General features: G+C 45.6%; 1 protein-coding gene across 1 annotated transcript; it reads right to left on the reverse strand.

Annotated features, from left to right (window-relative positions):
* Window positions 1–10,793: 10,793 nt before the first annotated feature.
* On the reverse strand, window positions 10,794–14,840 carry LOC134640759 (coagulation factor IX). Its single transcript, XM_063492658.1, has 10 exons — window positions 14,768–14,840; window positions 14,518–14,690; window positions 14,050–14,074; window positions 13,801–13,914; window positions 13,575–13,709; window positions 12,664–12,926; window positions 12,466–12,580; window positions 11,977–12,173; window positions 11,774–11,899; window positions 10,794–11,039 (listed from the first exon to the last, which is right to left on the reverse strand). The coding sequence occupies exons 1-10, from the start codon at window positions 14,838–14,840 to the stop codon at window positions 10,794–10,796; spliced, it is 1,467 nt and encodes a 488-aa protein (XP_063348728.1).
* Between the last annotated feature and the right edge of the window lie 2,536 nt (window positions 14,841–17,376).

The following is a 17,376-nucleotide window of genomic DNA, read 5'->3' on the forward strand; positions in this document are numbered from 1 at the left end:
TGGGGTGCCAACCATCCTGATCCCACACTTTGTACCAAAACTTCATGTGTTGTTGTATCTGAAGTTATACCTTCATAATCATTACAGGACATCAGACTACACAACCTGCCATTGTGTGTTAGCCAATGTTCCCTCTAATGTTTCACGTGTCTGAGCGAACACACAAACTCCCTGAGCGTCTCTTGGACCACTGTGAGCAACAGCAGACGTGTGCACTGTGGTCACGCCAGCATCCAATCCATCCAAGTTACATGGTTTATTAAAATAATCAAATGACAGCATTTACATTTATGTTAGATGACTTTTAATTAACTGCTTTAGCCCACTTACAATGAAAATGTAAAAAAATCTTGTTCATGACCTGTGTAGTATGTTAACACTATTGGAAGCAAAAATAACTTGAACTCCAATTTTGAAAACACAACTTTCTTTTTTTATAAAGCTCTGACTTGTATTATGAGTGTGAGTCTGTGGTCTGGGAGAGAGTCCTGTAACTCTGTCTGCAAAATACAGGATATAATGACCAATGTTGGGTAATTAATTATATAGTTACTTCTTCAAAAGAGTAACTGAGTTATGCAAACAAGTTTTTTGCAGCTGTTTACCTAAAAATGCAGCCAAGGCGTTTTTTAAATAAACATTTCAAACTATTTACAGAACAATCAGCTGTTCTGCTTCAAATCTGATGCCACACAAATGGTTGGTGTTGTTTTTGCTCACAGGTGGAGAGCGCTTTCGAGCGTTTTCCTTATAAAACGCCATTTTTACCGTTTCTTCCCGCAGTAAATATAAACAACGATAGTATTCAGGAAGAAAACCAAACATTGCAGATATTTTTATCATAACTCTGGTTTTTTGTTTTGTTTTGTTTTTTTAAACAATGATTTATTGATTTTTTGGAACAACACAAACAGCAACAAATCAGCAGAACCAAATACAAATAAGAAAAAGAGAAGAGAAAAACAAATACAGGTACATGAGTTACAGATGTACGTCTGGGTCAAAATATGTGCAGCGTTTCTTCCCATGCCATATACATTTAGAAAGATATCCCTCAATCTCTGAGAATGTTTTTCTGTTGATCCTGAGAGGCAACATTTGTATGGGACATAATATTCTGGGTAAAACATTCATTTTGATTAAACTTATTCTACCCATCCAAGATAGGGGGGGTCAAACCACCTATTGAGGTCATTCTTGATTGAGGCCACAATTGGTTTAAAGTTCAACTTGTACAACTCTGTTGTGTCTGCGGACATTCTGATACCTAAATATGTAAAACCTGTGGTCGACCACCTGAAAGGAAAATTAGGAGGAGTGTCCCACCTCCCCCCATCACCCAGTGGCAAAGCTTCAGATTTATCATAATTTATTTTATACCCTGAAAAAAGGCCAAATTGATTAATGATATGTGTCAGTGCAGGAATAGATGTTTCCGGCTTAGTGACAAAGAGCAACACGTCATCCGCGTAAAGGGAAATTCTGTATTCAGTGTTCAACAAGGTCACCCACAGATCTCAGGGTCAGTTCTTACAGCCTCTGCCAGTGGCTCCAATGCAAGTGCAAACAGTAGAGGAGAAAGGGGGCGTCCCTGACGCGTTCCTCTACCCAGTGGGAAACATCTGAGATCGAGCCGTTAACCAATACCCTTGCAGCTGGGGCCCCATACAACAGTTTGATCCACTTGACAAATTCAGATCCCAAACCGAATCTGTCCAAAACATCAAATAGACACTCCCACTCCACCCGATCAAACGCTTTCTCAGCATCCAATGAAATTGCAAGAGCCCTATAATTGGTGTTCTGAGAGGACTGCACAACATTTATGAGTCGGCGTACATTGGAGCGGGAGTATCTATTCCTGACAAAACCCGTTTGGTCAGGCTTTATCAGAACTGGCAGAACCTCCTCCAATCATCTAGATAAAACTTTGGACAGAATCTTGCACCGAGTAAACTTACAGGTCTGTAAGATGTACACCGATCTGCAGGTTTATCCTTCTTTAAGATCAGGGATATGTGGGCAAGGTTTAAGGTGGGTGGAAGTGTGCCCCTCTCAAGAGATTCTACATACATGTTTAATAAAGGACCCACCATGTGTTTGGCCATGTTTTTGTAAAACTCTGGCCCAAACCCATCAGGGCCTGGAGCTCTTCCACTCTGTAAGGATTTGATTGCATCTAAGATTTCCTGCGCCCTAATAGGACTGCAAAGATCTAATCGACTTTCCTCTGATAGTATTGGGACATTAACATTATCAAGAAACAATCTCCTAGCGTCTACAGTATTTTGACACAGGGGAATATAAGTCCTGATAGAACTCTTTCATTATTTTGCTGGTAAGTTTAGCCTCGAATTGTAAAACACCTTTCTTATCTTTTAGAGAGGGTATTGCATAAGAGCCCTTTTTCCCTGGGCAAGTCGGGCAAGTAAGCGTCCAGGTTTGTTGCCCAATTCAAATAATCTATGCTTTGCATAGAATATTGCAGTTTCTGCTTTTTGAGTTAGTAGCTGGTCCAGGGCTGATCTGGCTGCATCCAGTTTTTTAAGCACAGAAACAGACGAGGATTTCTTAAACTCCCTCTCCAAGTTATAATGTCGCGTTCAAGTACTAACTGTTTGGCTAAGGTGCTCTTCTTTTTCGCTGAGGTGAAAGAGATAATAGAGCCCCTGAGAAATGCCTTACCCGCCTCCCATAGAGTAGAAGCACTAACCCCCGGTAAGTCATTTGTAGAAAGAAAAAGTTCCCACTGATCTTCTAAATATTTTACAAATTCAGGGTCACTAAGGAGAGCTGGGTTTAGCCACCAGTGTCTAGACAAAGGATCATAATAAGGTGGTAATAACTCCATTGAGACTGATGAGTGGTCTGAGAGAGCGCATGTGCTGATCAAACAACCCCGAGTTCTGTCAAGGATCTAGAAACAAACATGTAATCAATTCTGGAAAAAGAAAAATGGGGGCGTGAGAAAAAAGTAAAGTGTTTCACATGTGGATTACAAACTCTGCAGGCATCAAAAAGACCAAGATCTGAGCAGAAGTCCATTGTAGCCTTTGCCATTTTTGAAGGTGGTTGAGATTTTGGTGGATTATAATCAGTGTCAGGACTCACACCACAGTTAAAATCACCACCAATTATTACGTGATTCGGACAAAAGGAGGAGGTTTTTGCCAGAAGGTTTGAATAAAACAATCTATCAAAAGTATTTGGTGCATAAACACTTCTAATAGAATTTGTTCCCCATATAAAAGCCCAGTAATCAGAATAAATCGTCCGTCCGTGTCCCTTACAATAGTATTTAGAGTGAACGGTAGATTTTTATGGATCAATATTGCAACGCCTCTACTTTCAGAGTTAAAAGAGGAATAGTACATTTGTCCCACCCAATCATGCTTGATGTTTAAGTGTTCAGAATCTGTGAGGTGAGTCTCTTGCAGTAATGCAATCTGCACTCTGTCTTTTTTGAGTGAGGAAAATATTTTGCGTCTCTTAATAACGTGATTAATTCCCTTGACAGTGAGAGTTATAATTTTTATGTTACTCATTGTAAAAGTTGTCAGTCATTGGACAAAAAGACCCATCATAATAAACACACTGTAAAAGATTTAACCCATGGCCTGGACTGGCTGTGCTGACATGAACAAAACCATCGTAAACGAATGGCAAAGGAACCTTTACACACAACAAACCGCATAAGAATATAGGAATTAGGATAAACGTCAAAATATCACAAACCAGAAACAAACCAAACAAAACAAAAAATGAAAACGAAAAAGTCACCCACTGGGTGGTATTACAAGACCAGTGTAGCCAAAAGAAGTTTCACTCCACGGGAGGAAAAACAAAACCCCACCCCCGCTTCCCAAACCTGAATAAAATCGGGTTACTGTCAGTTGTGGAACAAAATGAAAGACTGAGTAAACACTTAGTACTGTATACTAGATGTTGGCCCTAAAGCCACTTTAGGTACAAAGAATGAACAAATCTCTATTTTCCCTTTAAACGGTCTCTTTCCCCTCAGGCTGCATTAAACACTGTGGACTTACACGTCCTATGGCGAGCTGAACCAATGTCATGTTCTAAGTTAAATCCAACAGTGCCACAGTTTGTACGGGACAAGTATCAGTTGTCTTTTAATCCAGCACATTGATGAAACTTTGTGCATCTTTAGGCGAATCAAACTTGTGTTCAGTGCCATTGTGATTCATCACGAGCGTCGCTGGGTAGCGCGCTCTGAAGCGGGTGCCCTTGTCAATCAAGGCACGACAAGAGGCATTAAATCCCCGTCATTTCTCACGGATCACGTAGGAAAAATCCTGGTGTATAAAGATCTGCTGTCCGTCGTAGTGAAGTTCCGGGGCCGTTCTCACTGCTGCCATGATCCGCGGTTTGTCTCTGGAGTTGTGGAGCTTAATAATCACCGGCCTGGGGTGAGCACCCCGCGGGCCGAGGCCCCGGTGTGCACGGTCAATTTTAATGCGGGCTTTACCCGTGGAGCTGTTCCCCAGCCAGGCTTCAACAAACTGAATAGGACTCTCACCCTCCGCGCCTCCTTTCAGATTAATAATGCGGATGTTGTCGCGCCTGCTGAGGTTCTCTAAATCATCCAAGCTTTTTGCCATGATCTTAATCTTCTCAGCTTCAGCAAGTCTTCCCGCGAGGTCAGTCACCCCGTCTTCCTCATCTGAGATTCTCTGCTCTGCCTCCGTGACGTGTTTGGAGACGTTTTCCAGCGAGGATGAAATTTTCTCCAGTGTCCCAGACAGTGTAGACAGTTTTTGGTCAATTACCTGAGTGATGCTATTAGTCACCTCACGGATGAGAGCTGCGGTGTCCACCAGGGGCGAGGGCTGGTCGCCCACTGCTACTAGCATGTCAGTTTGGCTAGCACTGTTCGTCATGGCGGCCGTCGTCTTTCGAGTTTGTATCTTTGTCTGTTTCAGTAAAATCATAATTCACGTAGGCAGTAATGACACCCGGTTACGCCAATCGGAGGTCACTAAAATCAATATTGAATCGGTGTGTAACTTTGCCAAAACAATGTCGGACTCTGTAGTTTTCTCTGGTCCCCTCCCCAATCAGACCAGGAGTGACATGTTTAGCCGCATGTTCTCCTTAAATTGCTGGCTGTCTGAGTGGTGTCCCAGAAACGATGTGGGCTTCATAGATAATTGGCAAACCTTCTGGAGGAAACCTGGTCTTGTTAGGAGAGACGGCATCCATCCCACTTTGGATGGAGCAGCTCTCATTTCTAGAAATATGGACCAATTTATTAAACCCCCCAAAATGTGACTATCCAGAGTTGGGACCAGGAAGCAGAGTTGCAGTCTTACACGCCTCTCTGCAGCTTCTCTCCTCCTGTTACCCCCCAAAAACCCATCTCCATTGAGACGGTGTCAGCTCCCAAAAAGACAAAAAACAAACTAAAAACCAGCAACAAACAACTTAAACATAAAAAATCACAAAGAAAGAACAATACAGTATCCACATCTGAACCAAAGAGTAAAACAGTGAAATGTGGATTATTAAATATTAGGTCTCTCTCCTCCAAGTCTCTGTTAGTACATGACTTAATAATTGATCAACAAATCGATTTACTCTGCCTTACAGAAACCTGGTTGCAGCAGGATGATTATGTTAGTTTAAATGAATCAACACCCCCGAGTCATTCTAACTACCAGAAACCTCGAAGCACAGGCCGAGGGGGCGGTGTGGCAGCAATTTTTCACACCAGCCTATTAATCAACCAAAGACCCAGACAGACTTTTAATTCATTTGAAAGCCTGATGCTTAGCCTTGTCCAACCCAGCTGTAAAACTCAGAAACCAGTCTTACTTGTTATCATCTATCGTCCACCTGGGCCTTACACAGAGTTTCTCTCTGATTTCTCAGACTTTTTATCTGATTTAGTGCTCAACTCAGATAAAATAATTATTGTGGGTGATTTTAACATCCATGTAGATGCTAAAAATAACAGCCTCAACACAGCATTTAATCTGTTATTAGACTCAATTGGCTTCTCTCAAAATGTAAAAGAACCCACCCACCACTTTAATCACACTTTAGATCTTGTTTTAACATATGGCATAGAAACTGAACATTTAACAGTGTTTCCTGAAAACCCTCTGCTGTCTGATCATTTCCTGATAACATTTACATTTACAATAATTGATTACACAGCAGTGGAGAGTAGACTTTATCACAGTAGATGTCTTTCTGAAAGCGCTGTAACTAAGTTTAAGAATATAATCCACCCACTGTTATCATCTTCAATGCCCTGTACCAACACAGAGCAGAGCAGCTATCTGAACGCTACTCCAACAGAGGTCGATTATCTTGTTAATAATTTTACCTCCTCACTACGTACGACTCTGGATACTGTAGCTCCAGTGAAAACTAAGGTCTCAAATCAGAAGTACCTGACTCCGTGGTATAATTCTCAAACACGTAGCCTAAAGCAGATAACTCGTAAGCTGGAGAGGAAATGGCGTGTCACAAATTTAGAGGATCATCATTTAGCCTGGAGAAATATTTTGTTGCTTTATAAGAAAGCCCTCCACAAAGCCAGAACATCTTACTATTCATCACTGATTGAAGAAAATAAGAACAACCCCAGGTTTCTCTTCAGCACTGTAGCCAGGCTGACAAACAGTCAGAGCTCTATTGAGCCAACCATCCCTTTAACGTTAACTAGTAATGACTTCATGAACTTCTTCACAAATAAAATTCTTATCATTAGAGAAAAAATTACCAATAATCATCCCACAGATGTAATATTATCTACAGCTACTTTTAGTACCATTGATGTTAAGTTAGACTCTTTTTCTCCAATTGATCTTTCTGAGTTAACTTCAATAATTACTTCCTCCAAACCATCAACGTGTCTTTTAGACCCCATTCCTACAAAACTGCTCAAAGAAGTCCTGCCATTAATTAATGCTTCAATCTTAAATATGATCAACCTATCTCTAATAATCAGCTATGTACCACAGGCCTTCAAGCTGGCTGTAGTTAAACCTTTACTCAAAAAGCATCTCTAGACCCAGCTGTCTTAGCTAATTATAGGCCAATCTCCAACCTTCCTTTCATATCAAACATCCTTGAAAGAGTAGTTGTCAAACAGCTAACAGATCATCTGCAGAGGAATGGCTTATTTGAAGAGTTTCAGTCAGGTTTCAGAGCTCATCACAGCACAGAAACAGCTTTAGTGAAGGTTACAAATGATCTTCTTATGGCCTCTGACAGTGGACTCATCTCTGTGCTTGTCCTGCTAGACCTTAGTGCAGCGTTCGATACTGTCGACCATAATATCCTATTCGAGCGATTAGAACATGCTGTAGGTATTACAGGTACTGCACTGCAGTGGTTTGTATCATATCTATCTAATAGACTCCAATTTGTTCATGTAAATGGAGAGTCCTCTTCACACACTGAGGTTAATTATGGAGTTCCACAGGGTTCAGTGCTAGGACCAATTCTGTTTACATTATACATGCTTCCCTTAGGCAGCATCATTAGAAGACATAGCATACATTTACACTGCTATGCAGATGACACGCAGCTCTATCTGTCCATGAAGCCAGGTAACACACACCAATTAGTTAAACTGCAGGAATGTCTTAAAGACATAAAGACCTGGATGCCCGCTAACTTTCTGCTTCTTAATTCAGATCAAACTGAGGTTATTGTACTCGGCCCTGAAAATCTTAGAAATATGGTATCTAACCAGATTCTTACTCTGGATGGCATTACCTTGGCCTCCAGTAACACTGTGAGGAACCTTGGAGTCATTTTTGACCAGGACATGTCCTTCAACGCACATATTAAACAAATATGTTGGACTGTTTTTTTTTTCATTTGTGCAACATCTCTAAAATTAGAAATATCCTGTCTCAGAGTGATGCTGAAAAACTAGTTCATGCATTTATTACTTCCAGGCTGGACTACTGCAATTCATTATTATCAGGAAGTCCTAAAAACTCCCTGAAAAGCCTTCAGTTAATCCAAAATGCTGCAGCAAGAGTCCTGACAGGGACTAGAAAGAGAGAGCAGATTTCTCCTGTATTGGCTTCCCTTCATTGGCTTCCTGTTAAATCCAGAATTCAAAATCCTGCTCCTCACATACAAGGTCTTAAATAATCAGGCCCCATCTTATCTTAATGACCTTGTAGTACCATATCACCCTATTAGAGCACTTCGCTCTCACACTGCAGGCTTACTTGTTGTTCCTAGAGTATTTAAAAGTAGAATGGGAGGCAGAGCCTTCAGTTTTCAGGCCCCTCTTCTGTGGAACCAGCTTCCAGTTTGGATTCGGGAGACAGACACTATCTCTACTTTTAAGATTAGGCTTCAAACTTTCCTTTTTGCTAAAGCATATAGTTAGGGCTGGACCAGGTGAACCTGAATCCTCCCTTAGTTATGCTGCCGGGGATTCCCATGATGCATTGAGTTTTTCCTTTCCAGTCACCTTTCTCACTCACTATGTGTTAATAGACCTCTCTGCATTGGATCATATCTGTTATTAACCTCTATCTCTCTTCCACAGCATGTCTTTATCCTGTCTTCCTTCTCTCACCCCAACCAATCACAGTAGATGGGTCTGAGCCCGCGCTGGAATGGTAGCGCTGGGCAGGGCGGCTGCTGTGTTCGCTTTGGATTACTCCTCACCCCCCACCCAACCCTGTGGCTTGTCACGTGTTCCATAATGTTGTGCTGTGGACATTTATGTGCTTTCTGTGCAGAGGAGTTTTTTTGTTTCCTGTTCTCGTGCTGTCCTCCCACAGGAGCCCAGCATGAGTAGAGGTCTCTTTTTTTCCTCTTGTACTTTCCCATTGTAGTGTACATTTCATTGGCTTTCTGTAACGCTACCGATCTCTGACCTGTATCCCCATGTGATGTCTGTGTTGTGTGTGTAAGGTCGTGGGGGGGGGGGGTCCCATTTCACTGCAGGGCAACCTGCATGTGGCGAATAAAGCCTTGATTGATTGATTGATTGAATCCCTGGAGTTTTTCCTGGATGTATTTCATCCGTTCCTCCCGGGTCCGCTGCGGCGCCCCGCTCACTCTTTCCCAGAAGGGTGTCCTCGGCTTGGGTACAGGGATGCGTGGTATTGGGTCCTCTTCTCCAGGTCTCGCGGTCTCGATGGATACAGTGTTTGGAAGCGGAGCCCCTTCTCTTTTAAAATCCTCCTGATCGTGTTGTATGCTTTGCCTTTAGCTAAAATGTCACTGGGATAGTCTTGGTGGAAATACACACGTCTCCCTTTCAGCAGTATTTCTTTTTTGGTCCACGCAGACCGGAGCACCAAGTCCTTGGTCTTGTATTCCAAAAAATGAATCACGATAGACCTGGGGTTGGAGCCCAGTGGTAGCTTGGGGCCGAGTGAGCGGTGGCACCGCTGTATGCCCAGATTGGTGTCAGAGAGGGACAGTTCCTTCTTTATAAAATTCTCCATGAATTCGAGCATGTTGTCCCCTTCTTCCCCCTCTGGTATCCCGTGAACACGTATGTTATTCCTGCGAGAGCGGGCTTCCAGGTCGGACAGACGTGTCTGGAGGTCCTCTTGTAACTGGAGAGTATGGCCGAGCATGTCTTTAAGATCGACTGTGACCTCCTCCACCTCGGTTACTCTCTGTTCGACCTCCTCGATCCTGCTTGTTACCTCTTTCATGTCGGTGACAATTTCGTCGAGCCGTTGCCCCACTTCTTTCCTAAACTCCGACATTTCTGTTTTCACAAGTCCAGTCTTTTCCACTATTTCTCTTTTCAAATTAGCCTGGACTTGTTTCAGCTCAGCGAGAATGTTAGCTTCAGTTGCCTCCATAGCTCCGTGTAGCCTTAGCTTGCTAGCACTGTCAACTTCTTGAAAAAACTCCTTCCTCTGCACTTTCTTGCCGAATTCCTCTTGTTACCCCCTGGCATACTACTATGAATATTCTTGGTTGTGTTATAACATGTCAATTTTCAAGGGGTAACCAGACCGCCCGGGAGCTGAAAGATTATGCTGCAACCAGTTTCCTCACCATCCGGAAGTCCCCCCGGTGGTGATGCTGTTTAAGGCTTTTCAAACCACTTGGAGGAGCAAATGTCCCATTTAAAAAAAGAGTACCCTTGAACTTTAGTCCCGCCTTCCTCCTGAATCAAATCACTGCTCTGGTCTGATTGTATAGAAGTCTGTAGGAAATAAAATGATCTGATCTCTGATCACTTTCCTGAAGGGTTTGTGGTCTCAGCTGCTGGGTTCACAGCTTATCCAATAAAAGTGAAAGTTATCATCCAGGACGATAAAAGCTTATTTTTACCGAGCGTGCAGCGTTGCCTGGTCAGCTCAGCCCCTTCACTCTTCCTGCCAGGTCTCAAAAATGTTTGAAACCTGAAAAACAACCTCAAAGACAATTATGTGACGTCACAGTGACCATGTCCATCTCATATATACAGTCTGTGCATGTATGTACCCACAGGTGTGTGAATCAAGCATCATCCAGGAACATGAAGAGAAGCTTACACACTTTGTTTATTTGGTGAATTTTGCTCCTGGACATTTATTCATACACAAATACAGCAACAGATTTCCTGCATGCTCCTTCACAGCATTGCTTTAAATCTCAGGATTATGCTTCCTCTGTGATATTAAAGTACTCACTATGCATACTTGCTGTACTATTACTGCAGCAGATCACGTTATGACGTCAGTGCGGCAGCAGTGTTCAGAGTCGGTTTGAAGATGGCTGCAGCTCACTCGGTATCCCATAATCCCCTCACATGAAACCGGGCACGCTTGGCTCTCGGGGCTTCACAGGCTCCCAGTGCCGTTCAGGTCCCGTCTCCCCATTGTGTCTCGGATCCAGTTGAGGAAGTTGCCCAGTCGGGTGTAGATGCCGTACTTGCCCCGGGCGGCACATTTCTCCCCCCAGCTGACGACCCCGGTCAGGAACCAGGTCCCCCTGTAGCTCACCACGAACGGCCCTCCACTGTCCCCGCTGCAGGCGTCCTTACTGGCCTCCAGGTAACCTGCGCAGAACATGTTGTCTGTGATCACCTGCAGGACACACAGGAGGGGGCGGGGCATCAGGGCCACGTGGGAACGGCTGCGTCTCTATCGCTGACCCTGGTCTGGTTTGATTTGATCATAGACGGTTTCGCTCGCGTGAACCGCACACCTGAGACGGATTTACCTGTACACCTGTACACAAACAATGCTGACAGCAGAGCTGCTGTGCATCATGTTCAGGTGTCCACAGTCCCTGAAGTCAGAGTGTTAGTGCAGCATTCAAACACGTTACAGAGAGCACACCTGTTCATCGAACAGTTCTTCCTGTAAGGACACATGAACAGGTGTGTGCACCACCCCCCCCAAACTGTCGTTCAGCGGTGCTGCTCGCCGAAGCAGCTTTCACCCTCATTTCATTTTGTAGAGATGATTTTACTACACTCAGTAATCAGATTACAGATTACTTTTAAAGGTCATTACTTGTATTAAGAACGTGCAGCAGTCCCCTGCTAACATGCTAACCTGTGGACCTCCATCCAAAAACTGTCCAGCCCGTCGGTGTTCTCACCACGAACGTGGCGGTCCATCGACAGCGGGCGTACCAGGTAACCCTCTAAGTCCCCCCTCCCCCCAGGTTAGTCAGCTGGATCCTGTGCTGGTCAGTCTGGTTTATCAGAGGATCCAGCAGCTTTTCTAACGTTGCTGTGCTGCTGCTCTTTGTCAAACACTAAGTATAGATCAGCAGTTGCTGCGGGGTTAGGCTCAGACACTCCGCTGATCACCTGCTCAGTGGTGCTGATGCAGTCTTTGTAGCCGACCACCGGGAGCGTCACCTTCCTCAGGAACCTCGAGGAGCGGCCCAGGTACTCGGTGGCCCCCCAGCCCGTCACCACGCCGTGGTTGTCCTCCTGGGCACACGGACACAGTCGGCATCAGACAGATGGGCCAAGTCAGCTGCAGCACTCATCATTTCCGATGAAATTACCTTCAGCAGGTATTTGGAGAGGTGGGTGTCGGGGAGGCAGGCGGGGACTGCGGTGGGGCCCCTCTGAACAGGCCGGGCGAGATAGAGCAGAGCGAGGTCGCTGTCGAAGGTGAAGGCGTGGAAGTGAGGATGAACGATGACCTTCTGGATCTTTATCTGCTGCTCGCCTGGATCGGGACGCTGCTTGTCGTAGTCACCTGCAGACAGACACACACTCAGAAAACCAGCTCACACACACATTCCTGCGCTCAGACTGAAGCGAGGACCTCCTGTCAGTCTGACAGCATCGAAGAACCGAGACACCGCAATCCCTGCTGCAGCCAGCAGAGGGCACACCTGAGTGTAGTGGTTTTACAGATGTGCAGAAGCCCACACAGATGTGTGAACAGTGTCTGCTTAGCATTCGAAGTGACGCGCGTGTTTACGTGAGCACCCCTGCTGCTCTGCAGCTCACAGTGGGTGAGGCCCACTGCAAACCACTGGCCTCACCTATCGTAATGTGGTCTGCAGACTCTTCAAAGCAGTGAGCGGCAGAAACGACCCATCGGTCAGAAACCAGAGTCCCTCCGCAGAAACCGAAGCCGTCAGACCTGTGGATCAGAACCTGAACAGAAACGCTCGGCGTCAGCACGGTCACACAGCTCAGAACAAAGGTTCTGCTTCGTTATTCCACTGATGCCTCCAAACCTGCCAGGGGCTCCCTCCTCGCCTCTCCAGGGATCCACCCACAACGCGAGGCTGCATCTCGCTGCCTCCTGCCCCTCCACTGTCCGTCAGGTTCCCTCCTCTCCCTGTTGCGTTCGCTGCCCCCACCTCTGTTGAATTAAGTTCAGGGAGCCAGCTGTCTGTTGCGTTGTAATCCCACGTGGCATCATCCGTCTCCAAGGAACTCAGCAGAGAGCGACCTCGATCCAAAGCCTCCATCTGCTGACGGCCACAGGGGAACGCCACTGAGCAGGAACGGGAAAGAAAGATCACGAGATCAGCTCAGATTAGCCGTGAGACCAACGAAGACACGATGTGAAGAGGCAGACATGAATAATAACTAATGATTAACACCCAGTGCATCATGGGAATCCCCTGGCATAACTAAGGGAGGATTCAGGGTCACCTGGTCCAGCCCTAACTATATGCTTTAGCAAAAAGGAAAGTTTGAAGCCTAATCTTGAAAGTAGAGATAGTGTCTGTCTCCTGAATCCAAACTGGAAGCTGGTTCCACAGAAGAGGGGCCTGAAAACTGAAGGCTCTGCCTCCCATTCTACTTTTAAATACTCTAGGAACAACAAGAAAGCCTGCAGTGTGAGAGCGAAGTGCTCTAATAGGGTGATATGGTACTACAAGGTCATTAAGATAAGATGGGGCCTGATTATTTAAGACCTTGTATGTGAGGAGCAGGATTTTGAATTCTGGATTTAACAGGAAGCCAATGAAGGGAAGCCAATACAGGAGAAATCTGCTCTCTCTTTCTAGTCCCTGTCAGGACTCTTGCTGCAGCATTTTACAGTAGTCCAGCCTGGAAGTAATAAATCCCATCTGCAGCTGTTACTGTAGTATTATGTGCAGTAATACTAATACAATGTGGGTTCTGGGAGTGTTACCGGTCTTGGAGCAGCTCTGTCCGTCACTCTCTAGGAAGTATCCGTCAGCACAGCCACACTGAACTCCAGCGCCACCTGCCAGGTCTCTGCAGTACTGCATACAGCCACCATTTCTATAGTGGCACTCCAACACCACTACCCAAGGCAGTTTTCATAAATATTTCATTTGTCAGGTGTTGTTTGCTCAATTCAAAGGTGGTGTACCTGAGTTTCAGGTGTTTGTTACCTGTGTCGCAGATCTTGCCTTGATACTGGGGAGGACAAAGACACGTGAAGTCTCCTCGGTCCAGGGTGCACATGCCTCCGTTCAGACAGGGGTTGGTCCGACAGGGGTTCAGATCTAAGACACACAGGTGAGGAACTCAGCTGAGTCATCGGGTAGAAGACACCTGATCAGATTTCAGATCAAACTGTAGTCAGACTAAAGCACATCCAGCTGAGCTGCCACAAACTGTGTGACGTCGTTCGTACTCACTTGTGTATCTGTACCAAAACTCCATCTGTGGGACAATAAAACTCAGAGTTAGTGACTGCAGCTGTGGATTATGTTGAACGACTGTAAGAATCTGCAGACACGACAACGCTCTGCATCCTGTGTGCGCGCAGCTAAACTGATCTCCTGCTCTGTAATCGTCCTGATTCGTAACCAGGATGAACGTCGATGATGTTTTCTGATGACTTCCATCATTTCAGCTGCTTCCTCTACACACATGGAAGCCTCTGCTGGCTACACGCCCTTGACTAGAACTATGTTGAAATCCTTATTTAAGCATTTAGCTCCGCCTGCTGACGGTCAGGTTTTGGGCCCAGCATCATCAATCAGGATGAAGCGGTCCCCTCTGGGTTAGCACGGGTCTGTGGTGCTGACTTTGCTTTAATATATGTTTAAATAAAGTAACACGGTGGTAATCTCCTGCTACATGGGCGGCGGCGGGCTTCGTACCGTCTTCTCCTGGGTCTGGAAGATCTCTGTGGCCTCCTCCAGCGAGCAGCGCTCCTCGTAACACTCCCGCTCCAGGTTCCCGGGCAGCATCTCCTCCAGCAAGTGCGAGTTGGCTCGTCGCCTCCTGGAGGAGGAGCGCAGGATCTGACCGGCCGCCGACCGATCCAAGAACACTGAGGGGTGGACAGAAAAACGGAAACACTCAGACTGTGCCACAGAGGCGGAAAACACGAGCGTGGGTGCGTCTCACCTGAACACTGGATGAGTGCAGAGCAGAAGAGCAGAGCGCCGACGCTCAGAGTCACAGCTGTGGACGGCAGCATGTCTGTCCGACGGCTGCGGGCGAAATGGAGGACGGAGGAGCAGCTGACGGATTGATGGTTAACCACAGCTCAAATATTGACACGCAAATGTCACATCAGCCGCAGAGACTACAACACGTCTGAACTCTGTTCTGCTGCAGTGTTTTCATTGCTGACCTGTAAAGGTGAAAAGGTCAAAGGTCACAGCACCTTTTGATGATCCTGCAGGAAGCAGCTGTTCATGAAAATATCCCAAAGGCTTAAGAGGAACAGAGCCAACTCTGGAGTAACCTTCAGAGCACGTGCAGGACCTGCTGAACAGAGTACACGCAGTACTGCAGTACAGATCCTGCAGGGACTGGCCTAACGACTGCTCAGAGCTCTTAGAGCACTTCTTCCAGACGTTTACTGAAGCGGCAAGAGTTCGATGTCTCGTTACACTCTGAGATAAACACAAAACCAATCGTGAAATCACACACGAACCACACGTGCTGCTCAGGTCTCCATACAGGCGCGCCGCTCCTCCCAGATCAGCTTGAATCTGGAGACCATGGCCGTTTATCAATGCCCAAGTACGCGAGTACGTACTCGCGTTCTCGGTGAGTACGTACCCGCCGAGAACGCGAGCACGGACTCGTGGGCCGTCTCTCAATTCTCAAGTACGCGAGCACGGACTCGTGATTTGTACCAGCGTACGTGATGATGTCACAGGTCCGGAGTTTCTACTGCCGTCCCCTCTTAATTTAACTGTGAGTAACATGTTATGAAGCTTAACTTTAATCACAGCCAAACCGGTTTACTCAGGAACAAATAAAACACTGAAATGAACCAAACATTAACATTTAGAAGTGATCTAAGTGACTTATATATCATTGTTAACCTCAGTAGTGAAACCTCTATTAATAAAAATAGTGTACATGTACATACGTGTACATACCTTAATAAAAACAAGCAGGTGAGATGTTAGAACGCTTTTATTTCTATTCTAGTGGACACTCAATACTATAGACAGCTGCTGGGGTTTCTTTAACCTGAGTAGTGAGAAGACCGCGGGCGGGGAGGGGAGGGGGGGGGGACGATGTGCCGGGAGTCCGCTGTTGAGTTTTGGACGAAATGCATTCTGGGATATATAGCTGTCCCAAGTCCACACCGATGCATGCTCGATAAAACGGGCGGATCGAGAACACATCCGGGACTTTTTCGCGTTCTCGGCTTGATGCGTACTTCGAATTGGAACAGTACTTGGTCTCCGACTGATGACGTATCACGACTACACGAGAACGCAAGTACGCACAAGTACGCATATTGAGAAACGCCCCATGCTTACCTTCTTATTCCTGCCTCCTAAGGTAAGTCTGGTGTGAAGCCCCGCCCATTTGTAAATCCATGTTTTTCAGTAGAGAGCTAATGAGCTGTTCTGTTTATGTAGAAGCAGGGAGCCCAGATGAGTTCCACGTGGTCATGTGACGCCAACTGTGCGTGTGGAAGCTTTGGTGAACGAGCAGACAGATATTAGAAAAAAGCTGAATTGCATAAATGGTGTGTGAGTGATTGCTGCGGCCACACGGACCACCTGTCGGCCCGCACCTCCAGTGAAAGCCTATTGGTCCAGCTGAGGGAAACCAGACCCCTGAGCGACTGATTGGACACACCTACACGCAGGCTGAGGGGGCAGCTGTGAGCGGAGCGTGCCGTTTGGCCCTCATGGCTTCATTTTCATTCCCATTGTTAAACCTGAAAGCTGTTTGGGGGTGCCTCGCCCCCCTGCTGTTTGTTTAGGGTTTAATTTGACTTTCTGGTGGTTTCCTTCAGTAGTTGGTGTCTGCCTGCTTTATGAGAGGAGCTGTTTGTACTGGTTGGTTGTTTCTGACTGTGATCGGTGTTTGTGTCTTCATGTCCTTTCACCTACTGGACACTGAAGAGTCATCAGTCTGTGACAGCTTCTTCCGGTCTTCAGTCGTCCATCAGCAGTAGACAGACTGGGATGATGATTTATTTAAATCAATGTGAATTCAATTCATTTTTATTTATTCAGCAACAAATCACAACAACAGACTGAAGGCTCTGGCTCCCATTCTACTTTTAAATACTCTAGGAACAACAAGTAGGCCTGCAGAGCAAGAGCGAAGTGCTCTAATAGGGTGATATGGTACTACAAGGTCATTAAGATAAGATGGGGCCTGATTATTTAAGACCTTGTATGTGAGGAGCAGGATTTTGAATTCTGGATTTAACAGGAAGCCAATGAAGGGAAGTCAATACAGGAGAAATCTGCTCTCTCTTTCTAGTCCCTGTCAGGACTCTTGCTGCAGCATTTTGGATTAACTGAAGGCTTTTCAGGGAGTTTTTAGGACTTCCTGATAATAAAGAATTACAGTCGTCCAGCCTGGAAGTAATAAATGCATGAACTAGTTTTTCAGCTTCACTCTGAGACAGGATATTTCTAACTTTAGAGATGTTGCGCAAATGGAAGAAAGCAGTCGTACATATTTGTTTAATATGTGCATTGAAGGACATGTCCTGGTCAAAAATGACTCCAAGGTTCCTCACAGTGTTA

Source organism: Pelmatolapia mariae, linkage group LG14 (assembly GCF_036321145.2).
Source record: "Pelmatolapia mariae isolate MD_Pm_ZW linkage group LG14, Pm_UMD_F_2, whole genome shotgun sequence".
Lineage (NCBI taxonomy): Eukaryota > Metazoa > Chordata > Actinopteri > Cichliformes > Cichlidae > Pelmatolapia > Pelmatolapia mariae.

Bases quoted from the DNA above. Each gene is read 5' to 3' on its own strand.
- LOC134640759 (XM_063492658.1), bottom strand. From the start codon at position 14,840: ATGCTGCCGTCCACAGCTGTGACTCTGAGCGTCGGCGCTCTGCTCTTC. The intron at 14,075-14,517 runs GTACGAAGCCCG...ATTGTCCCACAG, and splicing joins TCCAGACCCAGGAGAAGACG to ATGGAGTTTTGGTACAGATA. The intron at 13,710-13,800 runs GTAACAAACACC...TGCCTTGGGTAG, and splicing joins AGGCAAGATCTGCGACACAG to TGGTGTTGGAGTGCCACTAT.